Genomic DNA, 21,829 nt, shown 5'->3' on the forward strand with positions numbered 1-21,829 from the left:
TGCCAAAAAAGTACATGTAATAAGCAAAGAATCATGCAATAACTTCCTAATTTGTTCGTCTTCTCAGCTTAACATTTAAAATTAATTAAAGAAAGAACGAATACAGAATTAATCAGTATGTCACACTAATACATTGCTTATGCTTAATCTCTTTATACAACTATCACTACTAATGTAGTAATCACTACTACAGACCAAAAGCATCTGAATCCTAGAATGGAAGGATTACAATGAAATGATGTGCCAGCTGTACATTAAGAATACTATCTTCAAGAGATTGGTGCAGTACAATTTACTTTACATTCGTAAGCATTCAACATAGTCCAATGAATTTTCTATTTATTTTATTGGCCAGAATGCACAATAATTTTTGATAAGGCTGCCCTTTGGAGAATCTCTAATTTATTTTTTTGCATGTGATACGTGTGTGTGTGTGTGTGTGTGTGTGTGTGTGTACAGAGAGAGGGAAAGAGAACAAAACGGAAGTACTTTTAAATCCCCTTGAGACTGATCTAAGCATGTACTTAACACTCCTATTGCACAGGACTTGAAAATGCTTAATTTTGGCAGCATCCTGCATCAATTAACTATGTTGTGAAATTCATTTTGAAAACTTAGCATGTATTCAATAAGAAATGAAAGCTTAGCTCTATTAGTAAATTATTTATAAGTGCTGCACACATTGGCAGACAACTTTGCATAAGGTTCCCCCTTTAAAAAAACACAAGAGCAACTACTGTAAAGCTGGATTCCATTAGCTCGAAAAAGTACAACTATCTGTTTGCAAGTGTTGCAACAGACCAAAGATTTCAGTGGCACAAAAATCCTATGCAAACATCAGGGCAATGAAGTGGGTGCGGAGAATGCAAACACTGACTAGATAATGCCCTCATATCACTGTGTAGAATGAGATTATAAAATATTTAGTGAAGGATTAACCCTGATATTTAAGCTAGTTACCAACTGTTGGTCATTGTTAGTCCAAGACATTTTTCTGCCTGAAGGAAAAGAGAAGATTGCATCGCCATCTCCATTCCACATACAGAGGGAAAGTGGAATTTGAATCTTTATTCAGTACGAGTTAGGGAAAGTATTTCCCACTATAGCAGAGGACACAAAGCAAGTTTATGGAAAGCAGGGCAATCCATGACTCTGTCCTCCAACAACTGGGAATGGATAGATAACTCAGAAAAATGAATGCCTACTACTGCACCTGCATTCTTCCTATTGGCCTTGCCTCAACTTTCAGAGGAGAAATTCTCTCAATTCAGATTGCAAATTCAGCAATAATGTTTATTGGACTTTTTTCCTATAAATTTTGATTTCAACCCACTCTCCTTCTTAATTTCCATCAAAATAATTACTTCATACATATATTGATTATGCATGTACCATGATGTGGCCTTGCCAATATTTTTTCTAAATTCCAGTGTTCCCAGTACACTACATTTTCCTTACATTCAGATCCACCAAACTGAATTCAAAATTCCTCTTAAACCTAAATAATTCTCATGATATGAGCCAGTAACAATGCAAAATCTACAGAAGCACAGCCTTATAATGATTTGTAGCACAATTTGGTACATATAAATTCAAAAGTTTATACTTCAGTGGGTATTATTTTGTAGTAAGTGTATACATACTTAGGGTATAATCCTATGCATGCTGGGAGTTGCAAAACTTTTTTCTGCATAGGATTGCACACTTAATGCACACTTAATGCGTTTACTTATGTGGACAAATCAATAGTGATGCATGCTATAGCATTTCTAATATGGATGTTGGCAGATAGAGAATTACAGTTCTTTGCATCATTAGATTAAAAATTGGATGCTGTTAAGTTCTGTTAATAATAGCTGCATTTAGTTAAGAAGAAAAAAGTAAGAATGTTTTCCTAAAACCCAGCATTTGGGAGCTAAAGTAGAAAAAGCTGTATAGTCCTGGAAGGTAAACATGATAACAATGCCAAGCAGGTTGACATGGGCCATGAATGCCTCTGACCAGCATGTGTCTTCATTTCAGAGAGAATGCAGTCTCATAATACTAATACTAATTTATTTCAACGGCAGGTTTTTATGGTCAGACATTTTCAGCTAAGGGCTGTAAATACAGATGAACAGCCAAGACTTAATGGCCAAGGTTATGAGCATGTTTCTGAAAAGTTACTGAATGTCTTGAAAGTGTAAGAATTGCTCATAGATTTGTGTGGCACTGGGATTGCTAAAATGGTGCCCATGAGCACCAGTGTGCTCCAGACACCTCTCTTGGAGCCCACCAGGCAACACCCTCATCAATTATTTTATTTCTCATGGGGAGATGATTACAAGTTTTTTTTTTAACTGAAAGTCTGTCATGTTGGAAAGCAAAGTGGTTTCATGTTTTGAAGCACCTCTGCCGTGTACTAGTTTCTTGGGCAAGTTGTTTTATTTTCAATCTCATGCCTTCTGTGAAACAAGAGTTTTGTTTCACATGGCCCACCAACAGCCAAGTTATGAATGGGCAAGCTGGCTCAATGGAAGCCTTTTGGGAAAGTGCCCATGACACTCTCTCTCAAAACTTCCATTGTTCCCATCAACTGAAAATGATAGAGGTTGCCTGAGCATATAGACATTGCATTCTGGTGCATACATTGTTCAGAGAAGCAAAATCTTAGTTTACTTATTTTAGTATTGTGCCAAAGGACTTACACCAAGACAAATGCTATTGGTAGGATTCCTTCCCAACATTATTATCCAACAGCACGGTGAGACTTCAGGAAAATGCAATGTCTATGAACAGCTGCCTTTATTGCACCATCCCTCTCTATATCTTGCAGGCGTGATCTGCTCTGAGCATGAGAAATTTGCACTGGGCAGTGGCGAAGTTTGGAATGGAATATGAAAGATGCATCAAGAATTCCCATTCAGTTGCACTGCCTGTGTGTCATGTGCTCATGTAGGTGGGAGTAGGGGATAGCTCTATAGGATTCTATCTGGATTTTCTATATGTAGGTAGTACAACCATGGTGTGAGCTGACCATGGCTAAAGAATATTTAATCTCAGATGGCTGAAAGATATTTTGATTGGAGAGAAAGAACTTTCATCTTCATCTTTCCCTTCTTTGTCTACTATTACAGTCTGTTTGCCCAAGGAAAACAGAGTTAAGTGTCTGTTTAAGGGAGCAAGTGATTAAAGAGGCTAATAGAGGGAACAACAGCCTTTGCTAATTGTCTCCTGAGCTTGCAAAAAGCAATCCAATTTACTGTCTCTATTGCCTTATTAGCAGGATAGTTCTCAAATAAGGTTTGAGAACTATCCAAGCTCTGAAGAACTCCAGACCTTGATTATTGGTCTGTTCACACCAAGGCAAGATTGGCAACATGCCCAATAAAATTCATTGGTCCTGATACCAAAAACTCTAATTCAAAGACAATAAATTATCCCAAAACACTATTTCAACCAAAAAAATCTTGGAGTTCTGTCAAGCATATACTGTACCCACATTTTTATATATTGCTAGGCATGCACACCTAATATTTCTCCACCGGTATTGCATGAGTACCATCATAATAGATAGCAATTATGGTTGTTATACATGTGCTGCTATCAGTCCCCACAGTGCATATGCCTTCCAAGGTATAAAACTAGTGTTATTGTAATATAGCACTGATATTATGCAGGGGAGATTGATAAGACTCTTTCCTATTTTGTATTATACTTGTAGCACTAAACTACTCCTGCTTGTTGTTGTTAGGGTCAAGTCATCTTCAACTTATGATGACCCAATGAATCCAAGCCTTCCAAAATGTCCTGCCCATGACAGCCCTGTTCAGTTCACGTCAGACCCATTGCAACCCCATGGACAACATTCCTTCAGACCTTCGCGTCCTCCACCATCCCCTGGAGTCCACTTAAGCTCATGAATAATAAATAGTAAATACTAACTCTGTTATAAGGGATTATCACAGAGCATGTGTGTAATCAACATACCATCATAACTATTATATTAAGATAGTACTACCTATATATCTGAAAATCTCTCTGCTTATATCACATGAACAGTATAATATTGAGGGCACATGGAACAAAATGTTGCAGTGTATCATCACTGCCTAGCTTATGGGTTCCTATTCCTTCCATCCTTCCATTCAGTCATGCTCTTGTCCAGGCTAGTCCATTACAATTTCCCCACAATGGTCCCTTGATCATGTTGACATCGCCTCCTCGTTTCTTAGTGGACCCAGTTTGGCTATGAAGTCCTTGGCTCTCATCACATGAGTTCACCACTAGAGAAAAGGAGGATATGCACATTTGACAAATATGGATTACGTGTACCCATTATGAGTACTATACTATTGTGTTTGAAATAGGGTGACTTATTTTATACAGTTATGTGTATTTTATATTGTTCTTTATGTATTTTAATTTATTTATTTGTAAGCCGCCCCGAGGCTTCAGCGAATGGGGCGGCCTAGAAATTTTCTAAATAAATAAATAAGCCTACTCTGTAGAATTTGTGAGTGTCCATGTATACACAGGGACAACTGATGGACAGAAATATCAATTGTTTGGGTCCTGTGTAAACAGTGGAATCATTTATATTTAAATTTGTTTTTCAGCACCAGGTGAAGACCTTTTTATTTAAGCGGCATTTTAACTGTTAATATTATTGGATTTTATCTGTCCAGGGCGGCTTATTTTATATTGGTATTTTTGTATTTTTAACCTAATGTTTATATTTTTTTAATTTAATATTATAATTATTTTTTAACTTATTGTTGTAAGCCGCCCCGAGGCTTCGGCGAATGGGGCGGCATAAAAATGTTTTAATAAAATAAATAAATAAATAAATAAATAAATAAATAAAATTCTTCAGCCCTATACCTTATAAAGAGACTTAGGAGAGCCATATAGCAACGGAAAACGATGAGCAGTTACTTCTCTTCTGCTGGAAAGACTGTGACTGCCTGGTAAAACAAGTGGCTGAACAAGGCTACAGTTAACTAGACAAGAAGGTTATACTAAATTATACGTGGAAGTTAGTAATGCTTGACGTTTTAATTATGACACATTTCAATTAAATATAAAACATTCTGCCTATACACCAAGTGGTAAGCTTGAATAAGCAGTTTTACAAACAGTGTAGATTTTAACTCCTGATACTGCGAATAAAAACAACTTGAGCTTTTGAGACTTACATGGCTATTCAAAACACACACAACAACAACAACCTCCTGTACACCTATACTGCATTGTGAAAACTGTTTTGAAGCTGCTATTGGTAGAAACTGAGATTTTAAATCAGAAGCAACTGGGGATTATAAAAAGCAGTAGGAAAATGTAATTATAGTAAATTATGTTAAAGCATAATCCTAAATTCCATGACAACATTCTTTAAGGGGACTGAGACAAACACAAAAAGCAAGAAGATTCATAGTGAAGGATTAAGCCTTTCACAGTAGAACACTACAGGGTGCCCTATTATACCAACTTATGGTGTCTATCTTTTGGGGGTTTAATCCTTAACAGCAATGCCTAGGCTCTTCTACTATTTATCACATAGTGCCTGCATTATCAAAAAGCACTTCTTACCTTCAACAAGAATTTTATAATCATATCAGTGTGCGCACAGTGCTTTCATCTAGTTTTCTTTAATGTTGAAAATGTTATACAACATGCAATATAATGATGTTCAAATGAAGCTGCTTGGAGGCTATAGGTACAGTAATGGTCATATTTGCTAGGTGCCTGCTTCCACTTCTCTTTAATTCTGCTAAATGCCTCTCTTAGCCACCACTAAGGAGATCAATGTTCACTGTTGATGTCTGCATGGATCATAACTAGGGACAGATAGATCGGTCTATTTCTAGTCTATGACAATTTTGTATGTTTTCAACTGGTTGTTCATTTCATTCTCTGTTCTGCTAATTTGCTGTCTTTTTTAAGTACAAAAATTGCCATTTTTATTTTACATGCATTTTGAGACCTGAGAAAAATTGCAAAATTTGGAAAACTACAAAGTCAGAAGAATAACTATGTTCCAGTCCATGTATTAATCTAGGAAGTACAAATTCAGTTTATTTGGACCAAGTAAAATTCTCTAGTAATGCTAATCATAACCAAATGTTTTTATTTTCCCATAAATTGCTTTCCCTCTGTTTGGTTTTTAACCATGTTATGTGATAATGTCCACACTGAGTAACCTGTAGAAGTCTTGTTAACATGCAAACATTATTCTGTTTGCCTTCAGTGGTGCAGCTAGAGCTACTACAAAGTCCACAATCCTGTATCACAGGATCCATTAACAGAATGAAAGGACAAAATGGCACAGTCAACCATTAACAGAATGGTAAGTGACTTTAATCCTGTAGTGCCAGTGATTCTGTCATCCAACTGTGCCTTAATAGGGACATATTTAGAGTCTTTTATCACACCTACACACTGCATACTAGAAGCAGTATCTATACATTTTTTAAAACATACCGAATAAGTGGTTATTACATGAGAAGTTTACAGCGGTTCCTATTAATTTAGTATCCTATAAACTAAAATCAAAGGAAATGTTCCTTATCAAACCCCAGGATCATTGCATTGAGTCTTTTAGAGTTATGGCTGAAAAACAAAAGGCACTTTCAAAGCCTAGGACCAAAGGCATGCAATTGGTTATAACCAAGTAGACAGGTCCCAGAAAAGCAAGATAAATACAGGAGACAGGAAGAGTATTTATCAGGTAGGACTTGGTCTGCACACTACAACAACCCTCAGTAAAACAAACTGCCATGAGTTTGTCCCACTTCCCCATTCCATCCTGTAGGCTGACAATTCCCAGAAAAGTGCTTCCATTGACAGTGGCTGAGTGTGTCTTGCTTGTTGCTCTTATCTGCAGTAGAAAGTGGCTATTTAATACAGTCTACATCAAAGACTGTCCCAAAGCTTCCCATACTGCACCTTTTCCCAATGTTCCATGCTAGGAGAAGCCTTGTGCAGCCATTCCTCCTGGTGACCAGAAAAGCAACAATCACCTAAGGTCTTTAGCCAAGTTAGTTCTGGGTCCCAGAAAGTAGCAGTCAATCCTATAAGGGAGGAATCCTGTTTTTTTGTTTTTAAAGAGAGGGTTTCTATTTATGTGAGGGTATAGACTTAGAGAGGACTTGCATCTGTCTAAACACAAATAGGATTGTGCACTAAACTATGTATTTATTACAGTGACTAGCACAACCGAAATATTAAGAGCTCAAGCAAAATATTTCTTCTGCATTGTTCAGTGACCCTGATGTGAGGCTTGACTCACAGCAGGATAGATGAAGAAGGCCAAGCCAAAATGTTAAAAAAACTAATAATAGTGTTTCTGCTTTGTTTGCTAGTGTAATAAATATGAACAATCAGCATCTGGATAGTCCTTTTCTTATAAAGGTGATGGGCAACCTGACTAGTGGTTTTATCAACTTTCTGACACAGAACTACCATATGGCTAGTTCACTTTTGCTCAAGTGCATATTAGGACAATGTTATCTGACTTCAGTTAACTACAAACAATTTGGTAATAAATACATAAACAAATAAGGAAAACTATTCTGTCTTTTTAGATCAGTTGAAAACTTAAAAGAGCATTTACCTGTTTTGTTTGCTTTAGTCCCCTTAGGTGAGAAGGACACTTAGTTTTATTACGTATGTATTTGCTACATTTATACCCTGCCCTTAAAACAAGGAGAACCAAGTGGTATTTTTCCTGACCTATATTATCACCCAATTTATTTTTCCTTTTATCCAAACCCAGCTCTCTGGTCACTATACTGACTGGGTCTTCCAGCCTAGTCATCTTTCCTGTACTTTTACATTCTAGTCAAGTACAACTTTTTCTAGATAATGATTATAATCAAATGCTGATATTGGAACCAATGTGGTGTAGTGTTGAGACTGCCAGAATAGGTCTCCGAAAATCTGGATTCAAGTCCCCACTCAGCCATGAAGAGGACGAGGGGCAGGATATAATTGCAATGTGATGATGATAATTGTCCAGATACATTGTTTCCCTGCTGTCCTTAAATGTCTTCAAATTCTGTCAATTGTTTGTAACTTCACTGTTAAAACAGAGGTGGTGGTTGCACTTGAATACTAGGGATTTATTTAGCTGATCTTTATATTGAAGTAATTGACTTGATCTACTTGTTCACTGCAGCCTCAGTGCCATTATTACCAAAAAGCAGGTTGACCTATCTGAGTAATTGTACAGCCAATACACCAAACATAAAGATTTTATAAGTTTGAGTGTTTTTGAAGATGCACAATGATTCCATTAAGTAAAAGTAAAAACTGAACCTGTCATCATAAGGTAAAGTTACTAAGAGAAAAGGAGGAGGCCAAAATACTTACAATGCGAACAAGCCACGTTAATGTACAAGCAGAAGTTGAATAATGAGTATTGTAATGATAAGGCGGAGTCTGATCATCTTCCCATGTCTCATAGCGCTCTGCATAAAAGACTGCTCTCTTTGGATTCAAAGCGCCAATGGGCTGTAAAGAGAATAAATATGGTTAACATTATGAACAGCAGGAGAAAAGAATGTTTTGGAAATCTGCATCACAATTTTCATCTGTATCCTTCAATAAAGATGCACAGCGTATGATATTCAGCAGCCAATATTGATAACCCATTCTGTGCTAATATAATCTGTTTAGACTGAGTGGGAATTTTATTACAGAGGCTTCAATTGCTAAGCATAAGATTTCTTGTTAAAGCTGATCAAGTATGTGGTATTCGTCTGCAAACTTCATGATTACCTTGAAGGAAAAAAACTAAAAACCCAAACCCCACTTTCTCAGTTAATTCAGCAATAGTTCTCTGAAAGCATACATCTAAACCTACATTTCAAGTTTTCAAACCAAAGTAACATTGTTCTTGTCATTCAATATAATGACACAGCTAATGAAATGTGACTTCTGTTCAAGCAGGGTACTTTGTAATGCACATTTCATGATGAAAAGATTTTACACAGAAGGCTTGGTGGTGTTTGGTGATCTTAAGCAGAAATTCTTGACTATGTGCACAGTTGGGACTATTTCCCAACAGCAACTATTTCCAAACACGACCACTTTTTACATAAAGAAAGATTCTTAATAGAATACCCAGTTTTGGCTTATTTGCTAGCACAAAAAAACAATTTTAGCTCTGTGGAAGTGTGTCACTATGTTATATAAGTCTGGTGTCCTCCAGATGTTTCAGACTACAACTCCCAGAATTCTTGATTATTAGCTATGCTGGTTGGAACTGATGGGAATTGAAATCCAACACTTTGGACGGGCACTTGATTGAGGAGGCTGATAAAAATAATTAACCAATGATCACTTCCTAATAGAAATTTCTTTAGTCTTAGTCTCACTTTTGCTTCTGTGATTATTAAATGTTTTTAACTGAAAAGAAAACTCCAAATTTGCTATGGAAACTGATGGCAACTCTGTTAATAAACTTGCTCCTTTGGATGAAATAGATCAGATGCTCAGTAACAGTTAAGAAAAATGTTGGCGAAGCTGGATACAACCTTTTAAAAGGCATGCTCATTTTACTTCATTTCCTCCTTCATCATTATATAACCTCTGTACTTGCTAGGGTTACTTGCCCATATTATGGGGATATTTCCAGATTATGATAGCCTAAGGTCACAATCCTATCTATTCTTAGACAGAAAAAAGTCCTAAAACTCTTTTTCTACCTTTTTTGAAACAACATTTTTGTCTAAACATTGCATCTTTAAAGAATAATGAAAATGTAATGAGCATTTTCAACAGTAAAAGGAACATGCAACAAAACTTAAGTCTTAATTAACCATGATTCTGTAAAATCTGCAGGGGAAAATAAAGACCTACAACACATCCTTCCCTTTCCCTGCAGGTCATCGGGTCCCTCCCCTCCTCCCTGCACAAAGGTGCACTCCTGGATGTATACATTAACATGGACAAGATCACTTCTGCATTTACTAGTTGAATTAATAAAAGGAAAAACATTTTAAAGACTTCAAAGACCTGATCATACTACACAGTTATTGAGTTTAACATTAAAAATATGACCGTTATATGTTCACGAGACCTTGGTAAAGGATGGGGTAAAAATGCTTTAAATAAATAAGTAAAATATCATGTCACGGAATAAAGACTTTATTTTTAATACTTTTATCCCTTTACAAAAAATGTTTAGAATATGTTCAGAACCTATGAACATATTCTATTGTGTAAAATACATACTGGGACACATTTTTTTCTAATATAAATTTCTAATAATATATGTAACCTACAACAATAGGGATACTATAAAAATTGATCCATACAATGTATTCATGTAATGAATGACAGTGAATCTAATACTTATTTCCAGATCCTTGGGATGTAAATGTTGGTTAAATATAAAGCAAGGTATCTTTTATTTCACAATTCAGGAAAAAAAACAAATAAAACACATGTCTACTATTTTATAGATGTTCTACCTTGTGGATAATTAGAACTTAAGTCAATATTATACCAAGACTTTGGTTTCCCTAAACTTTCTGATTGTTTAATACTATGCTGTGTCAAGGCTATGCTAATAGCTTTCTCATGTGTGTAAAATATTTAGTAATCCCACAGGATCAAGCTTATCTGATGCAGATTGCACTGCAAGACCTCACAAAACATTCTTGAAAAGAAAGCATGACCCATTTCTTAATCTTTCCCAGGCATCTTCCCAACTACTGGAACAACAATAAAATAAATATTTACATTTTTCATTTTATTCAGGTTTCACAGGCCACTCTATCTATAGTGTAGTTCAGCACTAAATGTAACAAAAGTAGTCAATTATTGTGCATGTGATACCTTTAGTAATAATCTATGTTTAGATTATTATTTATTCTAAGTCATATCTATAGATTTGACAATGCAGTAATAAATGGATGCAACAGGAATTTGTAGTTTTCATACTGCAAAAGTTGATGCAGCATTCACTACAGTTGCAAGAAGAACTGTTGAGGTTAAAATAATAGGGTCTCGAAGAACAAACTAACTTTTTCAAAAAATATGTTTGTGATTAGTCTTGGCAGGAAAGGAATGTTGTCTAGTGATCACAGCAGGAATCGGAATTATGAGACGTGAGTTTTACTCCTGTCTTTGATGGCACATAGCCCTCCACAAAAAAGAGTAGCATGTTTCCCTCTCAGTTTCATGGTCCCTAAATTGCATAGGAGTCCTTGATATGGGCTTGTTTTAACTGCAGCGTTTAACTGTTGGCTTTTATTCTGATATGTGTTAGCCTGTTTTATTGGATTGGCTTTATCGTTTTTGTATTTTGTTTGAAAACTGCCCTGGGAACCATTTTGGATAAGTAGAGGTACAGACCTGTGCCAAATGAAAACATTAACATGGAAAAAATGTTAGCTTTAAATAATGATTAAAAATGTGTTGAAATATCACTGGGGTTATGTCAGGTCACAAGTATTGGGAATAAAGTGATAGCCTAATCTACTGCATTAAAACACTTCTAACTCTGTAATCATATATACTGTATACTTATCTGGGACTAAGGCTGTAATCCTATAACTATTTATTTGGATTAAGCCCCATTGAAGTCAATGGAAATTACTTCTATCTAATCTTATAGATAGGTATAAGATTCTGCTTAGATGTAGGACCCAGAGCTATGTTAAAGGCTCCTATTTAATACTGGGCATCCATAGCAAGGCTCCTAGTATGATTTCAACCTCTGTTAACCTTTTGACAAAAGGCCAAGGCTAAGCTTTCCAACTGTTACAGTTTTGCGCTCTATTGTTACAGATGGTTTAGTGTTCTTGTTTTAAATGCTTATTTATTTCATATTTCATTTTATATGTTAATATATTATAATTTTTATTGTAAGCTACCCGGGTAGTGGGGGGGGGTCTTTTAGCCAAATAAATTTTACATAAGGATAGAAGCCTGTGAAGTAAATACATAAACTAATAATAATAAAAATAATGAATAACTAAGATAAAGGTTGCCATGAGCTGAAGTTGGATTCAGGAAAATGTATGCTTCACTTTGTGGATAACCTGCTCACATAATTCATAAAAGCATTTGTTACATTAGAGAAAATTAATTGTCATTTTGCAAGAATGCATAAACAAGCGGCAAAAGATATGGCCAGTAAAAATGTGAGTACTCATACCAAAGGCTGTATATGCCTCAGCTGATGACTGCCATGACCATGAAAGGTCTAACCTATGTATTAAATCCCACAAAAAGGATTACTGTAGAACTTGAACAACATTAGAGTCAACATCTGGGGTGTGCGTCTGAGTGCCAACTCCAAGGGAGGCTTGAAGGGCTGCAACAAGGGAGAAGTCACCCCCCCACACAAACACACAACTATGGAATGAGGCCTGCCTGACACCAACTGTGTCATCCTTTTGGTGCCAGGCTATGATGGCCCTCTGTGTTGAGATATTTAAAGACATATATGGATACTTAAGAGCTTGAGGGGTATATCTATTCCACAAGTTTTACATGTCTGCAGTGTATCAAATGTTGTTTTAGCTGTTTTTAACTTGTATTTCAATGTTTGCATTTTGTAACATTGTATGGTGCTTTATTGTAGTGTCTGTTTTCTCAACTGCTCTGAACCACCCAGAGTGCTCCAGATATTAGGCTGTATAGAGATGATGGTGATGATGATGCAAGCTAGTATTCAATAGGAGTCTCATGAGTAACATAAACATTCTGTCTCCAGATTAATTCCAGAGCATTTTCTGCAAGACTTCCCACAGAGATTGAGGAGAATACAGCATTTCTCTATAGAGGTCTCTTAGCTTGGCATTGCCTGTTCAATCTAGCTTGGTCATATTATCCTTTTTTGGGATGCTTCAAATAAAGTGTAGCAGAGTCTGATTCTTCTGTGTTTCAAATGTAAATATATGTGCCCGAAAATATCAATTATTATTATTGCCAAATGAGGTCAACAGGATGTCTTGACAGTATCTTTTCCATTTTTAGTACGTTTGGTGATTCAGTCTTCTTTCATATAAACTATGCCACTGCTATTTGATCCATAGTTTCTATATTTCTTACATTTTCATTCCTTACTAGTATCATGTCTTTAAGAAAAGCCAATAAAATGTTAATCGACAATATACTTAATATGGCATATATTATATTAAAGTAAGATTATAACTCCAGCATTATAATTTTAGGTTGACAGAATAAAGACAAAGCATTTTGTACTTTACAGCACAGTTTTATGAATGTCTACTCAGAAGCCAGCCCCAGTGAGATAACTGGGTACAGCCCTTTGCCACATCCAACAACATTTATAAAAGGATGCTGTGTTGTATTATAGTGTCATTTTGAAGAGGCATTGTGGGACAGAATTGCCTGGAAGAACCATAGCAATGCACTGCTATTGCACAGTAGAAAAATGTGCTTTAAAAAGAAACACATAATAAGAGAGAAGAGGACGGAGAGACAAGCCTTTACTGCTGGCCTTTATAAACATATGTTCTTCTACTCATGAAGATTTAATGACTTCCCAGCCCACCAAAGATTGTGGGCTTCTTCAATCTCCCATCTAGTTTCATGATAATTTTTCAGCTAATCATTAAATTATTTACTGTAGGAGAAGGCTTTCTAAAATATGTCACCATACTAACACAGGTTCAATGCACAGTAGACTCATTGTTGATGTATCTACCAAGAGGCAGATAAATTGTTGAAACCAGAATAGTTTGCTTTTCTTCCCTGAAAACCTTACAAATTGATCCGACCTGAGAAGGTTATTGTTATTTACTCCCAGACATTTCTTTTGGACATGCTTTTCGGTTTCCTGCTGAGAAATATAGTCAACATCACAGGGATGCCCTTTATTAACTTATTTACAATTTTACTGGTTGATTTATGGGAGAATCAGAACATGGCCCAACTAATCCATAATTCTGTTACTAATGGTAGCAAAGCATCAAGGGCACTTTCACTTGTTTGACCCAGCATCAGGTGTTTGACCATATGCTGTCTTTATACATGTAAAATCCCCCCTTACATATATACCAAACAGCACCCTATTTGTTTATTGTCCTAAATGTCCCTCTTTGGGGGTACTACAATTTTTTTCAACATCGTATCTATGTAGCAAGCAAATTTCATAGCAAGAAACTCCCACTTTCACTTAGAGCTATCAAGTTAGCATGTGTCATTGCAGCACAGTAGTTCATACCTTTGATACTGAAAAATTACCCAACACAAATATTTGTTATGTCAAAGCGACATTTGCAATGGCAGATTAAATAGTAATTTTACTTAGTTCCCTATGAAAAACAAAATCTCATTTAAAATAAATGAAAAGGATACAACATAGCCCTAGCCAGACTATTGCTTAACCAAAACCATTTTGTTATATGAAAAACTGCTTGCTTGAAAAATTCACACTTCTGTGCATTCTTCTATGTTATTACATTCATAAACCTTAAGGCATTATCTCTTCCTGTTTCTTTAAAGTGCTATCATAATTTAAGAAAGCAGTTATGCTTAACATCATGTGCCAGTCAACGATCTTATGCATTAACAAAATATAATTTTCCCCTTTGGCGGATGGGTGTGTGTGATGCATTTCATATATGTCAATATTAGTAGGACTCCTTAGTTGTTGATAGAACTATTTTATTTAGCAGAGTGCATGACTGGAAGTAAAGGGGGGGAAATCCCATTTACACTTTAATGAGCAGGGACAATACCACATGTCAAAGTCATGTACTCAGTGCATCTTAGTAGGAAGCATTACACATTTTTACACAGGAAAACCACATTAAAGTACTATTCTTAAAGGAATCTAGTATGCAATAAGGTTCCAAAATATTCCTTGTATGAATAATTTGTGGTATTTTGTACAGGAAGATGCAATCAAGGTGAAATTAAACAGATCACCTGATGGTTTGCTAGTGCAGAGATAATCTATGTATCTATGACAGTCTCTTTCATTAGCTTTTCAACTTGTCAAACAATAAATATGACCTTTGACCTTCTCTGCATCTTGAATAAAACTTGAAAAGCCTGAAATATCTTACTGATAGAACACCTTGATGCATACTTTGCCTCTATTTTAAATGTTCAGTTAAAATAATTAAATGTGAAGGAGAGAACTATGACAAATTCTGCATTAGAAAGGTCATACAGTATGATTGTCCATTATAAATATTTCTTATCAGAAAAAATATTTCAAATATTTCAAAGAACTGAATATATTGGACAAAAAACAGAAACAAAGCTTTATTTCTATCAATATTATGCTATTGCTTTAAACTGAAAGTGAAATCCCTTACATATTGTCCCAATTTCTGATACAACATTCCAAAGATCTGCTCCTGGGGCTATTTTGACTAATTACAGAAGTAATTATCTACTTTAAAAGTATATTTATAAGTTACTTCCTAGAAAAAGAAGGGAAAGGAAATTCCTTATTTTAGGGCAAAGTTGTGTAAACAGAAATGTGTGTATGGGTGGGCGGGTGTAAAAAAACTGAATTACTGACTACACTGTACTGTACTAAAGATTATTTGATCTAGCCATTTTTTCAATTTGGAAATACTAAACATTTGTTGTACTTTAAAATTAACTGTTGGAGTTTAATAATAAATAGTCCTTTAAAGTAAATTATTAAAATTCTAGTATTAAAAAACAGTATTAAAACAGTTTGGCAGACATTTGATTGTTGCAGTTATTAGCTGAAATTAGAGATCAAACTGACAACAAAATGTTAAAATGCACAATTTCATTAATGTGAGCCCACGCTTGGTATACTGAAAAGCCTGCTTTTAAAGTCGGATTTAAATTAAGCTGATGACTTCTGACAACTAATTAACAAATAATTCATTATCAACAACAGTCTCTAGAAATATACTAAGAAGGCCACAATGGACAGTGTCCACTTTCATGCATTCAGGGAACTTGTTTGTTTAAACACCAGTAACCCATTACATGGAAAATCCATTTTAGTGATTTGCGGGTTGAAACGGACAGAGACATTTAGACAGAGAAATGCCTTATGCATGCTTAGATATGCTTGCTGGGGCACACTGGGAACTTCAGGACATTTTTCTGCCTGAACATGTATAGCACTGTGCCCATCGAGCAGTTTCAATAGAGGCCTGAGTTCAGTGGTCAGTAATCTTGGCTGTTAGACGAAGGGTAAAATCATTCCAGTGATAGCCACAAACCCCTAGTGGTAGCTAAAGTGGTTCTTTTTTTGAGTCTAGCCAACAATATAGTAATTTCTACATTAGTATACCATTTTTCTTGAGACTTAAATGTATAGTTTATTGCTATAAACGTATATATTTTCACTAATCCACACTGTAAAGTAGCAAAGTACTGGTATATATGGATGGGGGAGTAAGGTTGATTGCAATAGATTTCTACTGGTTACTGGTGAGTTTATGATTAATACTGATCTGAATTGGGGCTTTGGAGATGCCTAAGGAAGACTTGTGTGATCATAAGCATCCAATGGTTCTCTTTTTCAATCAGTATAAGGAATGCAGTCCTGTATAGCTCTTCCTGCTATTCTAGCAACAGGACCAACCTATGATAATCTTTTCTCCAGTGCATAGCAATCTTCTCTTCTCGGTTTCCTCAAATGTTTGGAATTTGTTTGGAATTCTGCTGCAAAAATCATTCATTTCTCTTGTCACTCTATTCACATGGCATACTTCTTAAAAACCTTACACTGACTTATGGTCTGCTGCTAGATTCCACACAAGCTAGCATTGGCCTTCAAACCCTCCATTGCCTTGCTCCCATCTCTCTCTCCTTATATTCTTTGCATTCCTGCCCATTTCTACTCTGTTCAACCCTCTGTTCCCCTAAAAACATTCAAGAACAAGGGCAACTTATTTCAGTAACATTTCCTCAAAGCAATTGTACTCAGAACTGTAGCCTGAACACAGCAAGAACACAGGAAAATAAGCACATTTGTAAGGTGCAAAGGACTTGGAGAAAAATCAGTTTTCTGTGACTGTAAAATCAGCAGAGGAAGCCTATTGGATCTCACTGAGGAAGGGAATTTCAGAGTGATTTTTCCAAGTTTTGTCATGGAAAAGGCTCAATTTCCAGAAGACAGTGGTGACACATGTATAAGCACTTATCTGGATGACTTAAGTCAAGGTTAGAGGAGAATGATGTCATTCACAAATCCTTAAAATAATGAGAAACATACATATGTAGTGACTCCAAATATTTTCAGAACAAAATGTTTTAAATTTTGGTTTGAGAAGATCATAATGTTTATGAATGGAAGGACTTCATTTTATACTAGTCAGCATTGTAAATGTATAGGATGCAAATACTAAAACTGGAAATTGCATGGAAACTGTACGCTCAGCTTCTTAAAAAAAGCAGATTTTAAAAACTACCATACTTAATTTTTGAGCTGGACAACATTCTTTAAGGGAACAGCACTATCCACAGCAAATACTCTAGCACACCTGCAGAACTGTCAACTGAATGAGTCAAAGCTGATTCATACATTGCAATCTTATTTGTTTCCTGTTACATCTTTCATTCTTTTAGCTGGTTTGCAACCCAGTTTTACATTAGGCAAGCTTCATTAGCTTAGGATGAAAACTTGTGAGACCATATTCAGGAATACATTTGCATTAACTGTCTCAAGTGTGCACATACTGAATTAAAAATTCCATCTGAAAACATGCCAAACAAGCACACATATATGTGCTTTATATGTGTGATTGTATGGCCATTTAGATAACACATAACACATATTCACAGATTCACAGAATCATGGAATAGTAGAGTTGGAACAGACCTATGAGGCTATCAAGTCCAACTCTCTGCTCAATGCAGGAATCCAAATTAAAATATCACTTTAACTGCCATTAGAATCTACCATTCACTATATTTATTCAGTAATGTTACAATTTAATAATAAGCAATATTACTTTTCCTTTCTTCTAATATTTTTAACCCTTGAGTAGATGTAACATACCTTTGAAAGATCTCTGAAGTTTCCTGGCAAGGTTAGATCCAATTCCTCTGATTCATAGTTTGTTAACACCCATGGAAAAACAGGATATTGGTTTAGATCATTATATGTCCGCCCTGATAAAGACAAAATATTGAAGGATATATGGAATGATTATTAAACACAATTTTTTCACTGAAAAAAAAGCTGACATCAATCAAGGAATAATTTTTCTTTTCAACAGTTTATCATATTTTTAGTTTCACCTGTTGGAGCAAAATAACTATCCAAAATTATAAACAGAAGCTGGTTGCCAAGGCCATGCATTCCATTAGCATTATAATCCTTTTTGTGTGATCAAGAAAGAGAAATAAGTCTGGTTCAGGGGAAGCAGGATCACAAGAGTTGTCCCAACCTACCACTCTGTGGAAGAGGCCATGAACACCAGGAAATCAGAACTGGGCCTAGCACTGTGCTTCTACTTGCCTTCCAACCACTCCTATTCAGTTGCTCCCAAAGGATTTAAATGTAAATTCAAGTTAAAAGTCTTATTGCTTAAAACTAGCCAGCTCACTAAGTCAAGCTCAAGAAAGCCTGCCAGAACTGTTTCCTGATGAGTGCTTTTGTAAATCTAGGTAGGAGAATTTACCCTGTGGTGAGCCACCAGAAGTGACTGTGTCCATCTTAATGATCACAAATTATACAGCCCTGTCTTACCTCAAGCAGCACCACACACATTTTGGTAATGTGGTAAATATTTTTATACCCTGCAGGTCAAATGGATGGGTGGTTTCAGCCTATGCCATTGGAAGAAACAGTTGAGAGAGGTGCAGAATCTAAATATACACAATGCGTTCTGCACCACTTTCTCTTCTTTTCACTTTCCTCTTCTGTGTGGTGTGCATCTGGAGCACAAAGAAAAGGAACCTGCTTTTCCCAGGAGACCCCTTGCACTGCCAGTTGCAATATGCAACACAGAACTAGAAAGACATTGCCTGGTTGAGGCCTAAAAGGGAAACTGCTTTTGCTGCACAGCCTATTTGCTTGTACACGAGAATTTCCACAGTGTTATTTCTCAGCTAAATAATGAGCCACATAAACGTATGCTGTTATTGGCATATGTTTTACCTTTACTGTAGGAGCAGATTTTCTTCCAACTAGGCTTACAGAGATTAATGTTAAAGGCTGAATATTAAATATTGCAAGCCTATGACACTAATCTACTTGAACAATAAAAACTGAGGCACAGAAAATGAAATCTCAGAAATACTGAATATGTTTCTTCATTAAAAATAACTTTTTAATTAAACCATCCAATTTAATGTTTTTATATGGCACTATAGTTTTGAAGGTAAAGTGATGTAGAGACAGCTGACAAAGAAATTATAACTGCAATTCCTTGGTGAAAATGTTAATGACAGCAAAATATTGTTTAATTAGATGATTGCAGCATCTGGATTAACACTCTTTAAAAGCGATGTTTCTGTGCTTGTCTGCTTCTTCACACTTTACAGACATTTTGTCATCTCTAGGTCATTAGGAAAGAATTTTTAATGGTTTTTCTAGAAGCAAGCAGTTCGAGTTACATCTAATTAGATGACAATAATAAGCCCAACACATGCAGTAGCTAAATATATACATAATTAACCAGTGAGGGCTTGCACATCACAGAGTAAAAATGTGGAAAATGCTAAACAGGAGGGGTGGGGGAGGAGTGGAGCTGAATTCATTACCTGAATATGTCAGTTTTCCACTAACATGTAAAACTACTTTCCATCCTAAATAAAGAAGGAATAGTCCTCATCCTTTATAGTGTCTGATTTCCAGCTAACTATATGTTCAAGTATTCTTCTTTACTAATTAGAACTTTGACATGTTGGATGCTTTAATGAAGAAATACTTTCAATCTTTTATAGGATATACTTTCCAGTGTAGTCTGCATAGGGATCCCCCTACTTTTCAGATGTACCAGAGATTAGATGGATTATTTTAAAATCCATTTTTATTTTAAATATGTATAGATAGATAACATTATTAGTCTGCAACCTAAAACAGACTTAAGTAGTGTAGAAATGTATAATTGTGGCTACTAACTTCAACTATCTACCTCTTCCATTTTTTCTGATTCTTGTTCTTCACTGTTGCTTGTTTACATTTGAATGTGATCATATACTGCTTGTTGTTCTAAACAGAAGAATTTCTTTTTTTATTTATGATCCTTCACTATCTAGTTAGAAAGGTGACAATGCATCAGTTAAAATAATTATCTCTCCTCCTCCTCCATATAAATCAAGAAATCTCAGAGAACTGAGCACAGAAAGAATAATTTATTCAACAGTCCAGTCAGGAAGTCTTATGTCTGCAAAATGAAGACAAAAACCAGGAGCAGGCAGAGTATAAAACTTAGCCTGACTGATAAGTAGCAGAGTGCCGTGTTTACCTTTGGAAAAAACACACACTGCTGTAAACATGATGAAATATGTCCAGTGACAAGAGGGGCAGAGAAGAGGTGAAGACCTTAGGAGCAGAATGAAGTAGTGAAAAAGCAGCTGGGTATGGTTGTCAAGATGAGTGTTCTCAAGACTCAGAAGGGCAATTTTGATTATAAACTGCAGATACTGTTAGGAAAGTGATGAGACTTTTGCATTAGAGAAGCCCTTGCTGGTTACTAATTATTATTTTATTAGTGAATAGACTTTTGCACTTGATTGAGACTACAATCCTCTACTTATTTACCTGGAACGAAGCCTTACTGAATTCAATAGGGCTTACATTTGAGTAGACATGATTTGATTTTAAGTGGATACTGTTAACAGCTGAGAAATGTCTGCAAATCCATGACAATACGAAACATTTCATATATAATTTTGCAGATGTTTTAAGGGTGGTATGGTCGCATCAAAATCTATCATTCCCAGCTTTGGAAAATATAAGGAAGAACAGAGAATTCCATGACATTACCAAGCAAGCATTTAAGCAAGGACAAATATTAATTAGTCTCATGAAGCTAATAAATGATAATTCATTCCCTTTTTACTTTGTAAATAAACTATATGTCATAAATCCCACTTACACATCCAAACGTGCTGTGCATGCTCAGTACAAATTTACCTTCTCTCCCTAACCATTGTCACCCTGCATACATTTTACTGTTCTATTGGCTTATTGTCTTATTGACTATACTGTGTTTACCTTTCTGTTGTATTTATATAGCTTTTTTACTGTACTATGTTCTACGGTTTTACTTATTATTGTCATCTATTTTTATCTGTATTATCGATTGTGCTGTGAGCCACTCAGAGATCCTTCTAGCTATGGGGTGGCATACAGAGGCAATAAATAAATGGATTATGAAGCTGCAGGCAGATGCAGTGCTGTGGTGCTCTGCAGGGGTGCAAATGATGCAGTGCGGGTGGGGCAGTATAATGATTTAGGAGAATCCATTTTAGTTAATGCAGTCTGAAGATGTGGATGAAGTACTTGGTGGAGTGCAGCTAACCACTTGTATCTCTCAACTGGCTGGGTCCAAGAGGTGCTCAGTGCCCTCTGCAGAAGGGAGCACCACCTTGAAAGAGGTGCTTGTGCATCTGTTTCTTAAAGAAACTCTCTTTGTCCTTTCTTTGCAGTCATATCCCATTTTTGGAGAACAGCCTTAATTGCACTTTACCGGGAGAGAGACAGGGAAGCTGTGACCTCTTTGGTACTCCTTAATCTCAGCAGCTTTTGATACAAATTACCATGGCAACTTATTGAACCGTTTCTGTAGGTTGGGTATCAAAGTCAGTGTGAGGCATTAGTTTGCTCCTACATGCAGGGTTGATTTCAAAAGGTGGCATAGGAGAAGTTTGCTTAGCCTCATGACATTTGAGCAGTAGTGTTCCACACTGT

General features: G+C 35.9%; 1 protein-coding gene across 16 annotated transcripts in view; it reads right to left on the reverse strand.

The window, feature by feature from the left end:
- NBEA (neurobeachin) overlaps positions 1-21,829 on the reverse strand; it is a 450,384-nt gene that overhangs the window by 98,285 nt on the left and 330,270 nt on the right. For all 16 annotated transcript variants that reach the window (XR_006415936.1, XR_006415934.1, XR_006415933.1 and 13 more), the window contains 2 exons: positions 17,966-18,078; positions 8,353-8,493 (listed from right to left, as the gene is read on the reverse strand). Coding sequence is in view for 12 of the 16 variants with exons in the window: in XM_044442661.1 (XP_044298596.1) it covers positions 8,353-8,493; positions 17,966-18,078 (254 nt within the window). In the remaining 4 variants the exon portion in view is untranslated. The remainder of the gene's footprint in view (positions 1-8,352; positions 8,494-17,965; positions 18,079-21,829) is intronic.

Source organism: Varanus komodoensis, unplaced genomic scaffold (genome assembly GCF_004798865.1).
Source record: "Varanus komodoensis strain SLA01 unplaced genomic scaffold, ASM479886v1 scaffold4, whole genome shotgun sequence".
In the NCBI taxonomy this organism is placed as follows: domain Eukaryota; kingdom Metazoa; phylum Chordata; class Lepidosauria; order Squamata; family Varanidae; genus Varanus; species Varanus komodoensis.